The following is a 20,909-nucleotide window of genomic DNA, read 5'->3' on the forward strand; positions in this document are numbered from 1 at the left end:
AAGAAAACTGTCATTTTTTAACGACTTTTATGCTGTGTAGGTGTTAAGCAACTCTTCAAGCAGCAAATAAGTGATGGTCACATAAACACCACCCCATACCGGAAACCTACAGACCACTATACTTACCTACAAGCCTCCAGCTTCCATCCAGACCACATCACACAATCCATTGTCTACAGCCAAGCCTTAAGATACAACCACATTTGCTCCAATCCCTCAGACAGAGACAAAAACCTACAGGATCTCTATCAAGAGTTCTTAAAACTACAATACCCGCCTGGTGAAGTGAAGAAACAGATTGACAGAGCCAGAAGGGTACCCAGAAGTCACCTACTACAGGACAGGCCCAACAAAGAAAGTAACAGAACGCCACTAGCCGTCACCTACAGCCCCTAACTAAAACCTCTCCAGCGCATCATTAAGGATCTACAACCTATCCTGAAGGACGGTCCCTCACTCTCACAGACCTTGGGAGACAGGCCAGTCCTTGCTTACAGACAGCCCCCCAACCTGAAGCAAATACTCACCAGCAACTAAACACCACACAACAAAAACACTAACCCAGGAACCAATCCCTGCAACAAACCCCGTTGCCAACTATGTCCGCATATCTATTAAAGGGACACCATCATAGGACCTAACCACATCAGCCACACCATCAGGGGCTCGTTCACCTGCACATCTACCAATGTGATATATGCCATCATGTGCCAGCAATGCCTCTCTGCCATGTACATTGCCCAAACTGGACAGTCTCTACGCAAAAGAATAAATGGACACAAATCTGACATCAGGAATTATAACATTCAAAAAACAGTAGGAGAACACTTCAATCTCCCTGGACACTCAATAACAGACTTTAAAGTGGCAATTCTTCCAAAAAAAAAAAACAAAAAACCTTCAAAAACAGACTCCTACAAGAAACTGCAGAGCTGGAATTAATTTGCAAACTGGACACCATCAAATTAGGCCTGAATAAAGACTGGGAGTGGATGGGTCACTACAAAAGTAATTTTCCCTCCCTTGACATTCACCCCTTCTTGTCAACTGTTGAGAATACGCCACTTCCACCTTAACTGAATTGGCCTCGCTAGCACTGACCCCCCATTTGGTAAGGGAACTCCCATCTTTTCATGTGCTATATATATATATTCTGCTTACTGTATTTTTCACTCCATGCATCTGATGAAATGGGTTTTAGCCCACGAAAGCTTATGCCCAAATAAATTTGTTAGTCTCTAAGGTGCCACAAGGACTCCTCATTGTTTTTGCTGATACAGACTAACACAGCTACCACTCTGAAACCTATCATTTCTAAGTTATCCTTAAGACTTTTTTTTTTTTTAAGGTGGAAAAAGTATATTTTTCTAGTCACAAATCAAAAATGCCTAAGTGTATTTAGCTTAACGGGTCTTTACAAATTTGTTGTTTGACTTGAGGCCAGGGACAGAAAAGCTTTAGGGGTAGATTTTCAAAGCCACAAATGGGAGTCAGGTGCCTAACTCCCATTTATGCTTAGAAAATCTTGTTCTTATTCTTATTCTTGCTCCAATTCATTTAAATAGGAGCATGACTGAGCCCCAAAAGAGAATCATTTCAGAAAATTATGAATGATGGAAATATATATGCAAGCTTAACTGCAACTTCTATACTATTAGTAAGTTGAAAACTTAAAGAATCTTAGCACAGCTGGCATTTCTTCCAACATCCCTCCTTAATGAGCATTAATTCCATTATACCTTATTTTTTTAAAAAGGCATCAACCTACCTTCAGATTCTGGAAGGTAGGTTGATGCCTTAGTCATCTAGCTACTTGCTCACAAGATGCAAATCAGATAATTAGATATCTAAGTGCTTTCAATTATGGACACAAAGGAGGAAGAGTAGTCTTGGGTTATAGAGCATTAGATGGGAACTCTGGTGGTCTAGATTCAATTTCCAACTCTGCTACAGATTTCCTTGAACAAATTGCAATCTCTCTGTGCCTTACCTCCTTGTCAGTAAAATATTTAGACTCTGCTCTGTGGGGCAGTTACTTAAAAAAAAAAATTGTACAGAACCTAGCATAGCAGGGTCCTGGTCCACGACTGGAGATCCTAGGCACTACTGCAATATAAATAAATGAATGAATGACTTCCCTAACAGAGAGGCTGTTGTGAAGAGAAATTCATTACTGATTGCAAGATATTCACAGATATTACAATGTTATGGGCCACGTGAGTACCTAGATAGAATTTTTTGTCCACAATTAATTTGTAAAATCAGAGACCACTTCTCAAAAATCAGATCCGAAACATTTTAAATGAAGCAATTCAATAAATTAGGACTGTGGATGGGCTTCTCCCCTTCCTTCCCCTCCCCCCCCCCCCCCCCGAGACACTTTTACTTGTGCTGTCTTCATTTTTCTCCATAATACTCAAACCAAGGCCAGGAAGCTTTCTTATTAATATTCCATGTCCTCAGTTGCTTCACTATTTATCATTGGTACACTTGTCAAGGGAACGTTTCCTTTTGAGAGGACAGCCTTGTAAATAGCATATGTCACTCCTGTTGGTTTATATGCTTTTAAATAAATCATTTCTGCACTCTAATTGCTTCCTACTGTTTTTCAGAAGACGGTCTTTGCATCTATCTGTTCTCTTAATCTCTGTCACCTCCTTTATACCTGTCCAGGCTTTTCTAACAGCTCCAGTGAATTCCCAAGGCAGATGGCTGGGAATCAAAAATTAAAGCTCAGCTAATTTCTGAGGGCAAGCCTAATGGTCTTCCACTGTGAGATCACACACAGCTAGAAGGGGAAGAGCTCAGCCATCTTATCAATTTGCAGTTTTCCCACATAAACATTTTCAGATATGTTGTCAGCCCCCTCAAATCCTCCCTTTCTCTTTCAAACACATCTTGTTACCACACACAACCACTCCACATGGGGAGAGAAAGACTATGACGCAATTTCTAGAACCATGTGGCACCTCCTGATCTGCCAAACATTGACACACAGAGTCAGATACTGCCTTTGATTACATCTCTGCAACTCCTGTGAGTTTTATAGTGGTTGGCACCTGTGTAACGGGGAGAGAAGCTGGTTCAGAAAGGCTGATTTCACATCTGGCATAGCTTACAGTTCAAGAATGTTCTCACATGTAAGTTATTGTCAGTACAGTAACAAGCTTGATTTCCAAAATGCGGCTTAACTTTAAAAAAACAAAGATATTTTCCCCAAAAGATCTGCAGGAAAATGGACCAACTAATTCCCTGGCAATCTCATTGGAACTGAGCACTGTTGTCAGAAGTAGGAGGAGGTATTCTTTATTATTATTTCACATTTGAATACAGTATTAGAGTGTCAGAAGTATGTAGTGCAATTGCTGAGAGAATATAGACAACCACTATCTGGGGACTCAAATTTAGAAGATGCCGAGCACACTGAATTTCCATTGAAACTAGTGGGAGTTGAGGGTCCTGGGCATCTCTTGGAGACAGTTAACTCAAGCAGGATCCTGATTTACTTTACACATGGCACGATGTAAGAAGAGATAAGATTAGTCAAAGGGGGAAGTTTTCACAAGATAAGGCTCCGAAATTGCATGTTTTCTCAATCTATGTATCATGTTAGTTTTCCTCCTTTTTTTTTTTAACTTAGAATTTCTAAGGTTGATGTGGGAAACATAAGCCTCCCATGTAGAAAATCATCTACTCTTAGGCAAGGTCTCTAAAATTTTGAGTTATGGTTAAGATTCTCTAGTACTGAATATGCCAGTTCTGAGGGTGAATTTGCTCAGCACTGAATGGTCCCAAAATGTGTCTGCCACCTACACAATCAGGTACATTATATGTAATATTTTGTTACATTCAAATAAACCTCAGGGAACACTCTGTTTCTGCATGGCAAATATGAGAATACGGTTTCTACGCTTCTGCCAAGAAATGCATCTCAAAAAGAGTCATAATGCAGAACAAACAAGGATGGAATATTGACTTTATTGTATCTTTTGACGCTCACTTTTGCTTTCTCTAGTGCAAACCACCTGCAAGGCTGACACTGTGGCCACTCCATGGGTGAAATTCATGTGTGCAGTGGGCCAGCACAAGGCCTATGTACTACATAGGCACAGTTGACAAGTTTTGTGCCACTCCCTGTGTGATATATCTCACCAGTGAGAAGGTCACTTATTTCCTCCTCAGGCTGCCCATCAGCAGCAGGACAGGCGTGAGGGAGGCAGAAACCTATCTATCCCTCCCGACAGGAGGGGGTGGACACAAATGAGGTGACAGTAGAGCCTAGAGAACATGCTATTGAGGGATTCAGGGACCAACTGTGGAGGAGGAGGTCTGGGGGCTTGTTCAAGGAGAGGGTAGAGGAAATGACAAGAGAGTCTGAGGCAGCCAGTGGCAGATTTGGATACAGGATGAGGCCAGGAGTAGGCTCCATTATTCTGCCCCCAACCCTATTGCTACAGCCTGCTCCCTTTGGTTCACATCCTCATACCTGGTCACTGCCGACTGTCCTTGCTCCCCTTGTGCCACCACAGCCTGTCCCTGCCCCCTTCCGTTCCCATCCCCACCTCCATTCTAACCCTGCCCCCTTCCTGAACTCGCTCCCCTGGCTTTTCTCTGTACCTCCCAGCCAGGGAGTCACTTGTGGAGCCTGCTGATTCCTCTTTCTCTTCCATGCCATCAGTTTCATGCTGACTGGGCACCTGCAAGGTGAACGTTGAGAGCAGCGGAGAGATGCTCTGACTGCCCCTCGTGCTGGTGTTCAGTGTCAGAACATCTCTGATGGCTGCGAGGAGTAATTGTCGGATAATCCTGCTCAGTCCCTGTGGGATGCACAGGATTCTAGCAGGGCTGCCAAATGTGTGAGTGTCATGCCCAATGCATTAAACTTGTCAGTCCTGCTTCAATCCCACTTTATCCCTGAAAATAGGTTCTAAGTGTTGCACAGGTCTCATGCTGGCCCTTTGCTTCTGGGTGAATTTAACTGGTATAAGGAACTTCCATTACCTTCAATGACCATCCCATGAACTGATCAGCTGCAAGATTAGGCATTTGTGCGTTCAAATGGCAGACAGACTGCATGCCCATGTGAGGGGCATTTTCTTTTAAATAAGGAATACTTATTAAAAAGTCACTGAAACTAGGTCCCACAATTCACTATGATTGGCAAGTCCGTGGGGAATTGTGCCTTCTGCCACTGATTGTTTTGCTATCCTCCCAACCCACCGTTTGTCTGTTTTGTTCACCTGCCAACACACCTAGGTGGTGCCTTCACTAGTAAAAAATGTGTGTTCTTACTACATTAGTTAACATGTGGAAACTAACACCAGGTAAAATCCTGGTGAAGAGAAGGCAGTCTGTAGTTTTCGCATGAGTTAACAAGTTGAGGGGAAGCCTAGGTTTCACCTAAACCTGCTAACACACCTTAAAAGTGCAGTTGCCTTTTCTTCATGCGGGCTTTACCTTGTGTTAGTTACACATTAGCTAACACACCTATTTTCCTACTGAAGAAAAGGTCGTAAAATCTCAGGGCCAGGAACTTTCTTCCTTAGCCATCTCTGAGCTTTCAGACCCAGGAAGATGCATGTTGGGGCAGCTTTAAAGAATCCCATAACAACATTTGCTTTGTGGAATTGGAATAAAACGAGACAAAATGCTCATATTGTTCTGAAGTACGGTAATAATTTTTGTTACATCCTGTAGATTTTTAATAACTATTTCATTCTCATGGACTCCTCCATGTGAAAAGGTTTATATTTTTCCTTCAGCTCCCTGCATTGTCATCACACTGTTCTTGTACGATTTTTATAACAAAGGTGAAATGAAATTCAGCACATGATTTTAAGATATTTTCCAAACACTATAAACAGGGTTTCACTGCTGTTTGAGAACAACTGATTACAGCAGATCGTGCAATTACTGGCAAAGCAAACAGAAATCACCTCACTAATCAACAGGGAATACAAATGTAGAAAATTAAAGTAATCACAAGCAATCAATATTTACCTTAGACAAGTTTTTAATTGTCACTTAAAAACAATCAAACACAAGGGCATAATTCAACTCAGTTCTTGATCTGGGGATAGCTGAGTAGCAAGGTTTTCTAGTTTCAAATTGCTAATCTCAGAACCAAGGATTGTTAGATTTTAATGCACACAGCAGTCAGATTCCGTCTAAGTTTAATGTAGAAATCTTAGAACAGAGAATTTCCAGGAAACTAATTGGGAAAGTAATGCTCTGTGTCTGATTTCAGCACTCGGTGGAAAATGATGCTTCACTTAATGACTGAACACCTGTGAGCAGCTCTCAAACTAATACACAGGAAGTTGTCCCCAAAGGAATACAAGTCTCTAAGTACAAGCAAATCAGATCACGCCAATGGCAACAGCACATTCTGTTACATCTCCATTCACAAAGAAGTGGGATAATCCTCCTGATACAATTTGCTGGCCAGGAGACGTAGTAAAACATTATTTCGCTTCCACAAGAGCAACTACAAAATCCCAATTAGTGGACCCTATCTGAGTAGCTGACAGCCTGAGTAATCTTGCTGGTTAGCATCTGGCAACAGAGTCAAGTCTCTTTCTCTCTATAGGGTTTTCAAACTATTTTGTAGTTCACTCCAGTTCTGAGCAATATCTGGTGCTATAATAGCAGAACAGGTTCTCTGGGAAGTGGGGGTGGGACAAACCCAATCTTCTCTGCTAGAGTTTTAGTAGGTGACACTCAGCCAGAGGGACAAGGGGGGATGTATGGGTCAAGACCTGTGAATTAGATCTCTTGTATGCTAGGTAGGAAGTGTTGGGACCTATGTTGCAGATGACTATCAATACCTCCAGAAGGAAAAGAACAAGATGCCAGTTTCTCTTGAGAAGGTGATTGTTAGACACTTGTGCAAGAAAACGTAGTTATAGAGTCATAAAGTTTAAGGCCAGAAGGGACCACCAGATCTTCTAGTTCGACCTCCTGTATACCACAGGCAACCAGCACCACTACCTCTCAGCATCCACACACTAAACCCAACAATCCAAATTAGACCAAAGTGTTACAGCCCACAAGAGACTAAACTATTATGTGCCACAAAAAAGAATAGGAGGAACCGAGGTGCACCAAGGCCTGAGGCCCCCACAGTGGCAGAGAAACGATTGAGATATAGCCTGATAATCCTGGCAAGTGACCTACACCTCATGCTGCAGAGGAAGGTGAAAAACTTTCAAGTTCACTGCCAATCTGACCTGGGAGGAGATTCCTTCCCAACCTCACATATGGCAAAGAGTTGGACCCTGAATATGTGAGCAAGAACCAGCCACCTAAGCTCATGAAAGACAGAATACTCAGTGCCACCTCAGAACACTATCCCACTCCGTTCAGTGTCCCATCTCTAGATGTGCCCATCTTTGATGCTTCAGAGGAAGGAGAGCAAAAAACAAAAAATGAAAAAAAACCACACCCAGAATACAATGGAGGAAAAATAAACCCCTTTCTGACTGTTCCCTCATTGTATTTATAGAGCCCAATCATATTCCCTCTCAGCCTTCTTTTGGCTAGGCTAAACAAGCCAAGCTCTTCCAGTCTTTTCTCAAAAGACAGACCTTCCATTCCCCTCATCATCCTCTTTTCTGCACTGGATCTAGTTTAAACTCATTTTTCTTGAACATGGGTGACCAGAATTGTATACCATATTCCATATGAGGTCCTACCAGTGCCTTGTACAATGGCATTAATACTACTTTGTCTCTACTGGAAATGCCTGATACATCCTAGGTATCCTAGGATTCCTTATCTTTCTTACACAATGACTTGATGGCATTCTGAAATCAAAAAGGCATTTGTCTTTTTCTGTTACATCACATTGGTAGCTAATCGACATCCCGTGATCGACCAACACTCCAGGGTTTCTCTCCTCCATTGCTGCCAATGCATGAGCCCCCAGTTTATAGCAGGAATTCTTATTATTAGACTCTAAGTGCATAGCCTTAAATTATGTACTATTGAATTTTATCCCATTTCTGTTACTCAGGTCTTCAAGGTCAGCCAGATCTTATTGACAATGCCTCCCAACTTTGTATCATCAGCAATTTTTTTCCCACCTCAGATGTGGGAATTTCCATTTCTGTGCACTCATTTCCAACAGCCATCCTGCCTTCATGCCCTTGGTCCATATTATCATCCTTACTGAAAACTGAGGCAAAGTATTTAGTTTTGGGCCCATACTGAGATTATCTTTAATCTCCTTCCCATTCATTCATCTCTTGACTGAGGCAGTCTCTCCAACTATCACTTGTCTCAGACAGAAATCTGTGGAGAAAGACATCTTTTACCACACTCAATTTGTTTTAAGCCAGGGTATAAAACACAGAAGTGGACAATTGACCAATGTCTTAGAATGATCTTCCCATTGATACAACTGATACTGCAGGCTTTGGATGCTGCTGCCATTTGGATTCTTTAATGGAGAAGCTGGTGCCACATTTCCCCGTCAAGATCGCAAAGCTGAATAAAGGGTCCGGAGATGACAGAACAAGAAGCAATGGTCTCAAATTGCAGTGGGGGAGGTCTAGGTTGGATATTAGGAAACACTATTTCACTAGGAGGGTGGTGAAGCACTGGAATGCGTTACCTAGGGAAGTGGTGGAATCTCCTTCCTTAGAGGTGTTTAAGGCCCGGTTTGACAAAGCCTTGGCTGGGATGATTTAGTTGGTGTTGGTCCTGCTTTGAGCAGGGGGTTGGACTAGATGACCTCCTGAGGTCTCTTCCAACCCTATGAGTCTATGAGATCATGCCTGGTGGCAGTTGGTTCTAAACTGCCCGCCTGAGTCAACCATCAGGATTCCTTATTTTTCTTACACGACTTCATGACATTCTGAAGTCAAACCCATTCAGCCTTTGCTTTTGCTCTTGACAAACATGTCATTGAAAACTCAGATTGTAGCCTCACCTTTTTCTGAGCTCCAACTGCAGTGAGCATTTCCATGGATGACATTTCAAGGGCTAGCAATGGTCAGCACTGATGACTTGAAACAATACTACCCTTCATCAGATGACAAAGGGAGTAAGACTTCAGTCTCTAATGCTTTGATGACCTTACACAGTTCAGAACAGAAAGCAATTTGATTGCTTGGTTATAATAAGAGCTTTTGGTTGAATTGGGCTAATTTCGGCCCATTAACGGCTTACTTTTGTAAGCAGAAGCTCATCTCAAGTTCGGCAGTGTCTGCTGTCTGCAGTCCCACTTTCATTTGAAGAGAGGCAGGAAGTTCCGGTATAGCCATCTTCCTTCAACCAAGAAAAGATCCAGATTGCAGTCCATAAGCTGAAGTCAGGGATGGCACCAGGGGTTTATAACATCACGTCTGTGTTGCTGAAGATAGGTGAAAGTATTATTGCACTGTGGCTGCAGAAGCTCTGCCAGACCACCTGGTGCACTACTATCACCCCCAATGACGTTATTAAGGTGTTGTTCTGCTTCTGTTCAAAAAGGCCGAGAAGGCAGACAATAGAGGTGTTAAGCTCTTATCAGTCCCAGGGAAAGTCTTCACTTCTGTGTTAACGCCTCAAATCAGTAATGCACTTTGTGGCACATGTTGGGATAACTCAGTGCAGCTTTAGATAAGGTTGTTCCACTGTCAACCAGATCTTTAGTTTGAAACAGCTTTGTGAAAAGATGACTGAATTTAATAAGCCATGCACAACACTTGTTATAAACTCCCATCTGACCTCTGATTCAGTGCATTGAGCAAGTTTGTGGGACCTGATGAGGCGACTCTGTTTCCCTGGGGACATAATGTCATTGAAAAAAGAGCTCTATAATGGAATGGCAAGTTGCGTCTCAGTCAATAGCAGATACGTGGCATGGTTTCCTATCTCCCCAGGAGTGTGGCAAGGCTAGATTCTGTCACCATCATTGTCCAATATCAGCATTAATTGGTTAATGGATAAGGTTGAGGAGGCAGCTGTTGGTGATGTTGAGCTGAACACCATTCTGCTTCAAGATCTTGAATACACTGATGAAATTGTCTTGTTGGCTCAGTCTGGTGAACTACTGAACCTGATGGTCAATCTAGTTGGGTAAGAAGCAGCACACAATGGTCTGGTGTTTAAGCCGGATAAAACTCAGTCCCTGGTCATTACCATCAAGCAACCTCTAGATTACAACCAGATCAGTATTAACCTGTCTGGGCCGGACATTGAACAGGTGGCAACTGTCAAATATATGGGCAGTGACACAGGCAGTACTTCAGCAGCCTCTACGGGGATGTTGCAACATCAAGCTTGCTACAAAGCTGCAAATCTATAGAATGGCAGTTATACCAACTCTATCACACAGAAGTTAACTGTGGGCACTGATGAAAGCAGAAGAATATTGTACTGATGTTTTCAATTCTTGTTATCTCCATCAGCTGCTCCATATCGAGGGGCAGGACAAGATCAGAAATGAGGATATTTAAAGCCAAACCCAGCAACTGCCTCCATCAGCATGTTTGGTTTTGGTGGCTTTCTTGGTATGGATATATTATTAAAATGGAAAACCAAGAAATTCCAAAGTGTTTACCAATGATTGCCGCCACACGGCTAGTGATCATGTGGGTGCCAAAATCTTCGGAGGTGTGATAAGATTGCCAGTTATGGACATAAACTGAATAGCTAGCCAGACCACCTTAATGACCTAGCTAGAGATGTAGGTGATGCTCAATCTGCAAGGAGACCATGTCTTTTGGGATTTGCCAGGGTGATGATGATGATATTACAGAAGCTGCATTGGTGATGACTGGTTGATGATCTTCTGGAGATGGATGAAGATTATGTGCCTGTGCTGATATAATAAGCTGACACAGATACCATTGACTACGTGAATTTGTTGAGTGTACTGCAGATGTTTACAGAAGTTGAAAAAGTGACTACTCTTTTTTTTTTAAAGCATTCCCAGAGATAGATTAGGGCAATTATTCATCTTCTCCAAAAAGTCTTTCTTGAAAGGTTCTCGAGGGTACTGTTCTGTTCCCTCCTTGTACAATGTGTGCATAGATCCATTGGGGTATGGTTAGGGAAAAAGTTACTGATTGAAATTCCCTAAGTATTTGAATGACACCTTGAAGTTCCCTAAGTATTTGAATGACACCAGTCTCTAGACTGCCATTTTTTGTGTGTGAACCTGCTAGTGGAATGGAATGACGTATACAGTGTCAACAAAACTTGGGGAATGGATTAGAGCTAGCTGGCTGAAACTCAAACTAGGTAAGGCTGAGATAATGTTACTAGATTGGAGAAAATGACTGAAAGGAACATCAAGCACTACAAAAACATACATGGTTGATGGAGTCTACCTGCTCCTGTAAAAATTCACAGCATTGGGTTTTGTTGTATCTTCAGCTGTTTCTGGATGCCTACATACAGAGCTGGGCAAACACCCTCAAAAAAACCATTCACAAACATTTATTTGAATTCCACACAGTTCCTAGCTTTGGCCATGTTCATGCTCCTTTATTAATCTGCTATGTTTGAACAAGAATATTTTGATAAGTTAGATGTACTCAAGTTAGCAGGGCCTGATGTAATATATCCTAGAGTACTTTAAGGAACTATCTGGTATTATCTTTGATAACTCATGGAGGATGGGTGAGGTCCCAGAGGACCGGAGAAGGACAAATATAGTACCTAACTTCTATACCTGGAAAGATACTGGAACAAATTATTAAACAATCAGTTTGTAAAAGCCTAGAGGATAAAAGAGTTATAAGTAATAGCAAACATGGATTTGTCAAAAACAAGTCATGCCAAACTAATCTAATTTCTTTCTTTTGATAGAGTTATTGGCCTAGTGGACGTCACATATCTTGATTTTATTAAGGCTTTTGACACAGTCCCACATGACATTCTCATAAGAACACTAGGGAAATGTGGTTGAGATGCAATTACTATATGGTGGGTGCACATCTGGTTGAAAGACCATACTTAAAGAGTAGTTATCAATGGTTTGCTGCCAAACTGTGGGGCTATATCTAGTGGGGTCCTACAGGAGTTTGTCCTGTGTCCAGTATTAATGACTTGCATAATGGAGTGGAACGTATGCTTATAAAACTTGTGGATGATATCACCCTGGGAGGGGTTGCTAGCACTTTGGAGGAGAGGATTAGAATTCAAAATGATCTGGACAAATTGGAGAATTGGTTTGAAATCAACAAGATGAAATTCAACGAAGACAAGTGCAAAGTACTACATTTGGGAAGAAAAAAAAATCAAATGAACCTCTACAAAATGGGAAATAACTGGCTATGCAGTAGTACTGCTGAAAAGGATCTGGGGGTTATAGTGGATCACAAATTGAATGTGAGCCAGCAATGTGATGCAGTTGCAAAAAAAAGGCTAATACTATTCTGGGGTGTGTTAATAGGAGTGTCATATGTAACATCCTGGTGGTAACTGTCTGCTCTACTCTGCAGTGGTGAGGCCGCTGCTGGAGTCCTGTGTCCAGTTCTGGGTGCCGCACTTTAAAAGATGTGGACAAATTGGAATGAGCGCAGAGGCGAGCAAGAAAAATGATACAAGGTTTAGAAAACCTGACCTATGAGGAAAGGTTAAAAAGACTGGGAACATTTAGCCTTGAGAAAAGAAGACCGAGGAGGGACCTGATAACAGTTTTCAAATATATTTATTAAGGGCTGTTATTAAGAGGACAATAATCAGCTGTTGTTCACATCCACTGAAGGCAGGACAAGAAGTAATGGGATTAATCTGCAGCACTGGAGATTTAGGTTAGATAGTAGGGAAAACGTTCTAATTATAAAGAGAGTTAAGCACTGGAATAGGCTTCAAAGGGAGATTGCAGAATCCCCATCACTGGAGGTTTTAAAGAACATGTTAGACAACCACTTGTCAAGGATGGTCTAGGTATATGTGGTCCTGCCTCACTGCGGGGGGCTGGACGAGGTGACCTCTTGAGGTCCCTTCCAGTCCTACCTTTCTATGATTCTAAGTTTTTGTTTGTATAAACGTTTGTATAAATGGCTATTCTTTGTGTGAGTATAGGTATGTACATCCGAACAAGGGGCATAAACACTGTTTCTGTCTATCTGGTGCAAATCAGAATGATATTCACACCTATTCAAGCTTCAGACCTTTTACAATCTCTGAATATATTCCTAGTTGAGATCAACTGTGAGTTTACACTGGCCATCATCCTGCATCATGTGCACACAAAAATCCATGTTCACTGTAAATTGACTGCATTAGATTTGTCTTTAGTAGTACACTTGCAAACTAGGTAGTTGTATCCAGTATTTGAGTAGACTCCTGGAAAGGTCCTTCCCATCAGTCCTAGGTTTTAATGAGTGTGCATTTTGCTTTTTGGCCATTTTCCCCAACAAATCTGTTGCTATGCTGTTAACATGGTCTTATTGTATTGCAATGTGTTTAAAAACCCTTTTTTATTTTTTTGTTAAATTGGCACATTCCTTTGAGATGTTTTGAGGCCCATTATCAGAGATCATCCTTCAGGATTCTATATCTGGCAAAAATAGCCTCCAGTATGTCGATTACTGTGGAATTTTTGGTGTCCAGGCTTTGATATCCAGAATCTAGTTTACTAATCCACAATTATGAGATAGTCACTGCTCTTCCATAGGCACAAATCAGTGTCAAAGATCTGTCACAGAGCTGAATAAATACCTCAAAAATATCCCTCAAATATTTGCTTAAATAATGCACGGGACATGATTTATGTCCCCTTTGTGTTCTTATCATTCAGATTCTAGTAAGCTAATTTCCTAGCAGAAATGTTTGTAGAAATAGAATTTTAAGTGAATATCAGTGAATATTTGCTGAAAGAAAATTCTAAACTGGTTGTGTCAGTATTAGAAAATTGATTGTAAGAGTTACATTAGTACAACCAGAAAACACAGATGATACCATGTGACTGACATCTCCAATGAAAAATCAGCCAACACACCTTGAATTTTGAATATTGACAATAAACTGCTCATGAACAATTGGCAAATCAATAATTGTTAAATTATTAATTCTGAACAACAAATACAATTGAGAAAGTCAGACAAATGGCTCATCTGTTTCTTTGGAACAGTTAATTCATCCTTTCAGTCCCTGACTCAGTTCAGTGGCTGTAGATTTGGTTCTCAAAGGACAGAAGAAATTAGAATTAAAAGGAAAAAATTGCATAGGAAAATCAGAGCACGTCACTGTGCCAATTCAGAGTCATACAGCGTGGGTAAACAATATAGCCTGTAGAGGAGCATCTGTTAAAATCTTCAAAAAATAATGCAGGACTTTCATAAACATCATCGGAAAATGAGTTGGGGATCAGAAAGATGCAAGAGGAAAAGCTGTCAACTGGGAACTCTATAGACAAGTGACTTCCTTGGGTCAGTTAAGTAACTTGAGTGTCTCAACTAAGAGGCAATTTTTGGTTAACTAAATGGATTTGCAAAAGCAAAACTTAAAATATATTTTAAGAAACCAAAATGTCTAGATAACCAGAAAGACTTGAGAGTAAATGTTCAGTGTGACATAGTGTTACATGTACAAACCCCATTATTCAAAGGGATAATACATAAACTTTCTGTAATACATAAACTGTACATAAACTTTCTGGGTCAGATGCTGACTTTGGATTCACAAGTCACTCTTATTAAATGAGAGGTTTCCACATGGAGGACAGAATTTTAGCTTGGGTGCTCAGTTTTACTCCCTTTGATATTAATTAAATGCTACACATGTAATACTATAATACGTATGTATTAATCACAACTGTGAAACTCAGTTGAAACTGTTTATAATGAAGCCACATTAAAGCTCCAAATTGTTAATGCATTCGATGTGCAAATTGCAATTCTTCTTACTAAGAACCTCTGTTTATAGTAGTGATAATACTCAGCACTCATGTGGTACTTCCTATTTTCCAAAGCACTTTACAGACATTGATTTCTGAAATTAATCCTCCGAATGCCCATGAAGGTAATACCCATGAAAGGGTAATTCCTGTTATCCCCATTCCGCAGATGGAGAAACCAAGGACGAAATGTTATGTGACTTGACCAAAGCCACAGATGGGAGCCATTTTTAGGATTATAACTCAGGAGCTGGTGGTCAAACCAATCTTGTGGTCAAACCATTAAACCATGCCTTGCTCTGTCATTGAAGCAATTCTGTGAAAAATAAATTCATTCTCTTTACGAGGTTTCTCAGAATATATAGGAGGAAAAGAGAGAGGTATAATTTAATGAACTTGATGAAATCTATTAAAGCTCTGGGGAAGCCCTGATCGAGCAATGCACATAAGCACCTTCATAACATTAAACACTTGAGTAGCCCCAATGAAGTGCTTTTTTGGATTGGGGTCAAAGAAAGTACAGTTATCCCTAGACACAAGGTTCTGGTGTAAAATGGAAAAACAGCATTTATTAAAAGTAAATAAATGACATGTGTGTAGAGCTTCACCAGCCTTTGGCACAAATACATCAAGCTAGTAAGAGCACCAAGGAGATACTTGCGATAATTAACCCATTTTTGATCCAATCTAATTAAAAATTCCTGCTCATCTATAAAAAAATAGAAGCCTTGGCTCAGTGTATTTAGTCTTAAGTGAATTCACCAGCCATGTTCATAAGCTGCAAATATAGGCTCAAAGCCCACATCCAAGCACTCTGGTACTTTGGGATCTACATGGTTTGCAGCTGGTCCTTATCTGTAACTAGCACCCAAAGACCCTGAACTTGAGGGGAAGAAAGGGTAAAAATCTGGATCTATCATTCTTGTAGCGTGGGCTTGCCTTTATTCGGCCTTGCTGTCTAGTTTTAAGGATTTCCCTGTCAGGAAAACTAAGAACAGCGAATTTCAATGTCTGAAGGCATGAGGGAATCAGATTCTTTTGTAAGACTTTGCCCTGGAGAAACCACTTTCAGTCCTAGAAAACTTTTCATGCCTTCGTCTCCTGGACTCCTTCACTTGTAAATACTTGGAAGATGGTACTGAACATGTTGTTATGTACCTCTGGCAGCCTCCCCAGGAAACCATGCCAGGGGATAGCTTCTCTAATCTGCTGAAAGCCTAGTGGGCTGAGGTCATGTGCTGCCCAGTCAGAGGTAACCAGACCTGGTGCGAGCCTGGAGTGTGGAATGAGATGTGAAATGCTAAGAGACAGAGTGAGTTCTTATGGCTGAAAATGAAGTGTGACTTAAATTAGCACAATAACACCTCCGTGTAATGATACAAAGCTGCTTTTCATTTTGGCACGCTGGTTGCCAGAGGATGCTCAATGAGATAACAAGCCTTGCATTTTACATCTAGGTTCATGTAAGGTTGCTTCTTACCCTCAGAACGATGCCTGTCATTTTACAAGTGCAAGTACTGGCAGACTTAACAGGACAGAGAGGGAACCTGGTTAACATTAAGAGATGAAGGTCATTTCATTTACGCCAATAAGGTTGAAAGGAAAATGTAATTATATGTTTGCTATTATGCTACACTGAGATTTCTCTATGGCAAATGAATTCACATAGGTACTTCTGCTGATTGTTTTGCATTGAAAGGAGCTGTCAGTCATAACAGCTTGTAAATATTTTAAGTCATCACCATGAATTTGAATGTCAACTAACTTCATCTGCATTCCTGCATGCTGCATAATCAACCCAAGGAACATAATATTTCAAAAGTGATACTTACATCTACAATTAGGAAGTCAAGCCAACACCAGGCATTGGTGAAATATTTCTTGAAGCCATAAGCCACCCATTTCAGAAGCATCTCCAGGACAAAGATGTAAGTGAAAATTTTGTCAGCATATTCCAACAGGGTTTTAATGTTTTTTCTCTCTTCAAGGTAAATATCTTCAAATGCCTGGAAGTACAAAGCATCGCTTTAGAACTGCTCTGCAGTACTGCAGTGGAAAATGTTCATATTATAGTGCAAGTCTACAGTATTGTTTGATTTTATGTCATTTATACCAGAAGCCACAGTAAATGTATATTTTGTATTTTGAAATTGTAATGAGTAACTATCTGTTTTCCTGTAGGCAATTGTTCATTATGAAGGTGCACTTAAAACTGTATCTTGGTGTCCAAGCAGAAATATTAGGATTTACGTAATGGAGGTGTCTTTTCTGGATAACCTGACTGTTAAATAGAAGGAAATCCTAGGCATGAAGGCTGTATTCATTTCCCTTTATTTTTATACAGTAAATTGATTTTGGGGGAGATTTTCAAAAGCATTGATGTGGCAACAGGAGTTGTGCTTTTAAATCCCTTAAGCAGTTTTGAAAATCCCTGTAACTGAGTGACCATCTCCCATGCACCACCTCGTGGCCTGAGGTGCTCTGGAGATGCCCTGCCTCAGTTTCCTTCTTCTTCAAGGGGATTCTCAAATAAACTCCACACAGACTTTTTGAGTATTAATAGCTCTTTAGAGGGTTAATTTATTACAAAGTGTCCCACAACCATATTTCAGATTTCCCCAGCACAGTCCAAACAGTATATTCAATCTGATCAAGTCCCAATAGTTTTTACACCAGTATTATCAATGCATTATCATATGCCCCCTTGACTCTAGGAGACCATGTTTTTTAAGGAATAGAGCATAGAGCAGGGGACAGGTAACTACGGTGATTTCTCATTTTATTCCTTGCCCTATCACTGATTTGCTATGTGACCTTGGCTAAGCTAGTTAACCCTTATTTCTAGTTTACACAGCTGTACATTGGGGAAAATAATACTTCTTTCCCAGGCATGTTGGTAGGTTTACTTAACATTTGTAAAATGTTTTGAGATCCAAGGAAAAAGTGCTATGCTGCACAGAGCTAGGGAAAACTATTACTACCCCATTCAAAATCTAATTAAGATATGAAATAATAGGCATGGCAAAATTAAAATAAATACATAGGGTTATGCTCATAATTTAACTTTTTTTCCCTGAGAAAATATTTTTAAATTAACCAGACATCAAGCAGTAGGACACTGATATTTTATATTCTAAATTTACAAGACTCTCTTGTGTCTGAACTGGTTTAGTGTTCGTTAGCCTGACGGAGAGTTTTTAGCACGTTGTTTCTAAATAACAAAATAAGGCCCCCATCCTGCAAAGACATCTGCGTATGCTTAACTTTACATCTGTGAGGAGTCCCGTTGACTTCAGTAGTGTTCCTCACATGTGTAAAGTCACCCATGTGCATAAGTGCTTGCAGGATCAGGGCCTAAATGAACAATCACAAATGTCCTGATCTTTTTTTACCTGAATGTGGACTGTGGGGAACACAAAAGGGAAAGAAAAATTGGGGATGAATGAATGATACAGTGATCAATTCCAAAGCCAGTTCATGTATACAGAGCCTGTATAATTGTTCCAGATAGCAAACTGGTTAATCAGCCCAATACACATAAGCCAAAAGTTGAATGCTAGCATTCTGAACAGCCAAAGGCAGCAATTAAGATTCTCATCCTACTTTGCATAAAAGATAATTAGAGTCTGGGGTGAAACCTCTGTGGCAGAGGATCCCAAAGTAGAACTCAGGGCAATAATCATCCAGCCAGGCCTGATTGAGTTTGGTAACATCACATGTATGGAAGTAATAAAGGTGTGGTTCTTAATCCTTTCCATACTGGAACCCCATGTTACAACAGAAAAAAATATTTTCAGATCTCTCCCTTCCCCCGCCAGCATAAGCGAAAGGGAGGGTGGGCCCAACCTTCCTGGACCTGCTTCTGAACCCCATGCTCTAAGGAACATCTGGGTCACACCTTAAGAAAGAGATTCGTGTCTCTCTGAGCTAGTGAAAACCAGCAAAGGGTGACCTCCGAACATTCCTTCAGAATGCAACAGTCCGGTCCTCAAGAAATCGACACATGAGGAAGACAATCTTCACAACTACTGCACCATCTCTGAGCTCCCCTAACTTATGTGGGTTTGGCTGCCATTGGACTACTCATGGAGTAAAGTACTACTGCATGGGAGTAAGAGTGGAAGGGTCTGGACCTAAGTTTTTAGTAAATATCTTTGTAAAATGTTGAGACAGGACGGTGAATTTACCAAGGGATAAGACAAGTTTTATTCCCAAACTAATCATCTTTAGGGAAACAAGCAGCAAGGGTGAGTTTTCCTGAAGTGGAATGTAACTAGCCCATCATCTCTTTCCTTTAGATACACATACACTTTAAACCTAATGAGAGATTATGCTAAATTTACCAGCGTGCCGCTGCTCAGCAGGATCATGAATATGATGAAAGTTTCGAACCAGTTGTGTTCAACTATTCTGTAGCAGGTTTTCCTCAGCCTCCACCAAATTTTGCCTGAAAATGTTGTGGTGTCCACTGAACAGCAAGGGAAGAATCGGACACAGACTGAAAGAGGAAAAAAAAAAAAAAAAGTCAAGAATATTTAATGCCAAGGGACCACCATGTGTATTTCTCAGATCTGGGAATATTAGAAAGCTCCGAGACGCTGTAAACTCTTTCCTCTTTCTTTTTTCTGTCATCCTCTTCTCCGTTTCTCCTTATCTACTCCTGCTTCTACTCCAATACCAAAGAACTATCAAAACCATTTAAAGATGCCAGTTCTTTCAAGAGCATCCTTCCACTAGTTTTTAATAGTGTAGGGAGTACTGGTAATGCTTTACCAGTGCTATCAGGCCTATCATGCTATGTTGTCTAGACACAAACAGTGAAGCAGGATCAGTCTAATGATTCTTGGCGGTGTATTACCAGTACTCTCAATACCATTCTAAGCTTTGGTGAGGGCAGATTCCTGGCATTAAGGTACCACAGAAGTTATTAATTAAAAAAAAGACAAAGACAATCTGATCAAAGGGAGGTGAGCGTAGGCTGTTCCGAAGCACAAAGGTCTCAGGCCTCAGACAGAAAGTGTGGCCCAGTGGTTAGGGTACCAGCCTAGAACTTGGGAGATCTGAGTTCAAATGTGCTCTAGCATAGGTTTCCTGTGTGACTTTGCGCAAGTCACTTAGGCCTGGCCTACACTAGAAAATTAGGTTGGCATAACTATGTCACTCAGGGGTCTGAAAAATCCACATAACTGATCAGCGTAGTTAAGCCCACCTATGTCCCTGTGTAGACTGAAGAATTCTTCCGTCGACCTAGCTACCACCTCTCAGGGAGGTGGATTACCTGCTGTGACGAGAGAACCTTCCTTTCAAATGTAGACAAGCCTTTGACTCTCTGGGCCTCAGTTTCCTATCTGTAAAGGGGGGATAATAGTACTTTCCTACCTCATAGGGGTGTTGTGAGGATAAATACATTGAAGATTGTGAAGCACTCAGATACTATAGAAAAGAAGGTCCATATAACTACCTAAAATAAAGTGTAACAGGTATGGCAATTTCCTGGACAAACCTTAGTGAATGTTAAGAGTATAGTAGTAGAAATATACACTGTCCACCTGACCAGGATAATGATAGTGACTGTGAAATACTAAGGGATCTAAGGGAAGTTAGAGAGGCCAGAAAACTCATTAATAATGTGTGACTTCAACTATCCTCTATTGACTGGATAAATGTCGCCTCAGGGCATGACACAGAGACAACATTTCTAAACATCATAAATGACTGCTTCTTGGAGCAGCTAGTCCTGGAACCCACAAGGGGAAAGGCAATGCTTGATTTAGTCCTAAGTGGAGCACAGGATCTGGTCCAAGAGGTAGCTATAGCTGAATTGCTCCATAACAGTGACCACAATGTAATGAAATTTAGCATCCTTGTAGAGGGGGAAATACTAAAAAACAAAACAAAACAAAACCATCACAGTGACATTTAACTTTAAAAAGGGGAACTACACAAGCATGAGGATGCTAGTTAGACAGAAAATAAAAATGGCAGTCACAAGGGTAAAATGCCTGTAAGCAGCGTGGAGGCCACTTAAAAACCCCATAATAGAGATTCAGACTAAATATATACCCCAAATCAA

General features: G+C 40.8%; 1 protein-coding gene across 6 annotated transcripts in view; it reads right to left on the minus strand.

The window, feature by feature from the left end:
• The window catches only part of LOC135873573 (sodium channel protein type 5 subunit alpha-like), a 262,049-nt gene that overhangs the window by 58,181 nt on the left and 182,959 nt on the right, over nt 1–20,909 (minus strand). For all 6 annotated transcript variants that reach the window (XM_065398188.1, XM_065398186.1, XM_065398185.1 and 3 more), the window contains 2 exons: nt 19,180–19,334; nt 16,669–16,842 (listed from right to left, as the gene is read on the minus strand). In XM_065398188.1, coding sequence (XP_065254260.1) covers nt 16,669–16,842; nt 19,180–19,334 — 329 coding nt within the window. The remainder of the gene's footprint in view (nt 1–16,668; nt 16,843–19,179; nt 19,335–20,909) is intronic.

Source organism: Emys orbicularis, chromosome 2 (assembly GCF_028017835.1).
Source record: "Emys orbicularis isolate rEmyOrb1 chromosome 2, rEmyOrb1.hap1, whole genome shotgun sequence".
Lineage (NCBI taxonomy): Eukaryota > Metazoa > Chordata > Testudines > Emydidae > Emys > Emys orbicularis.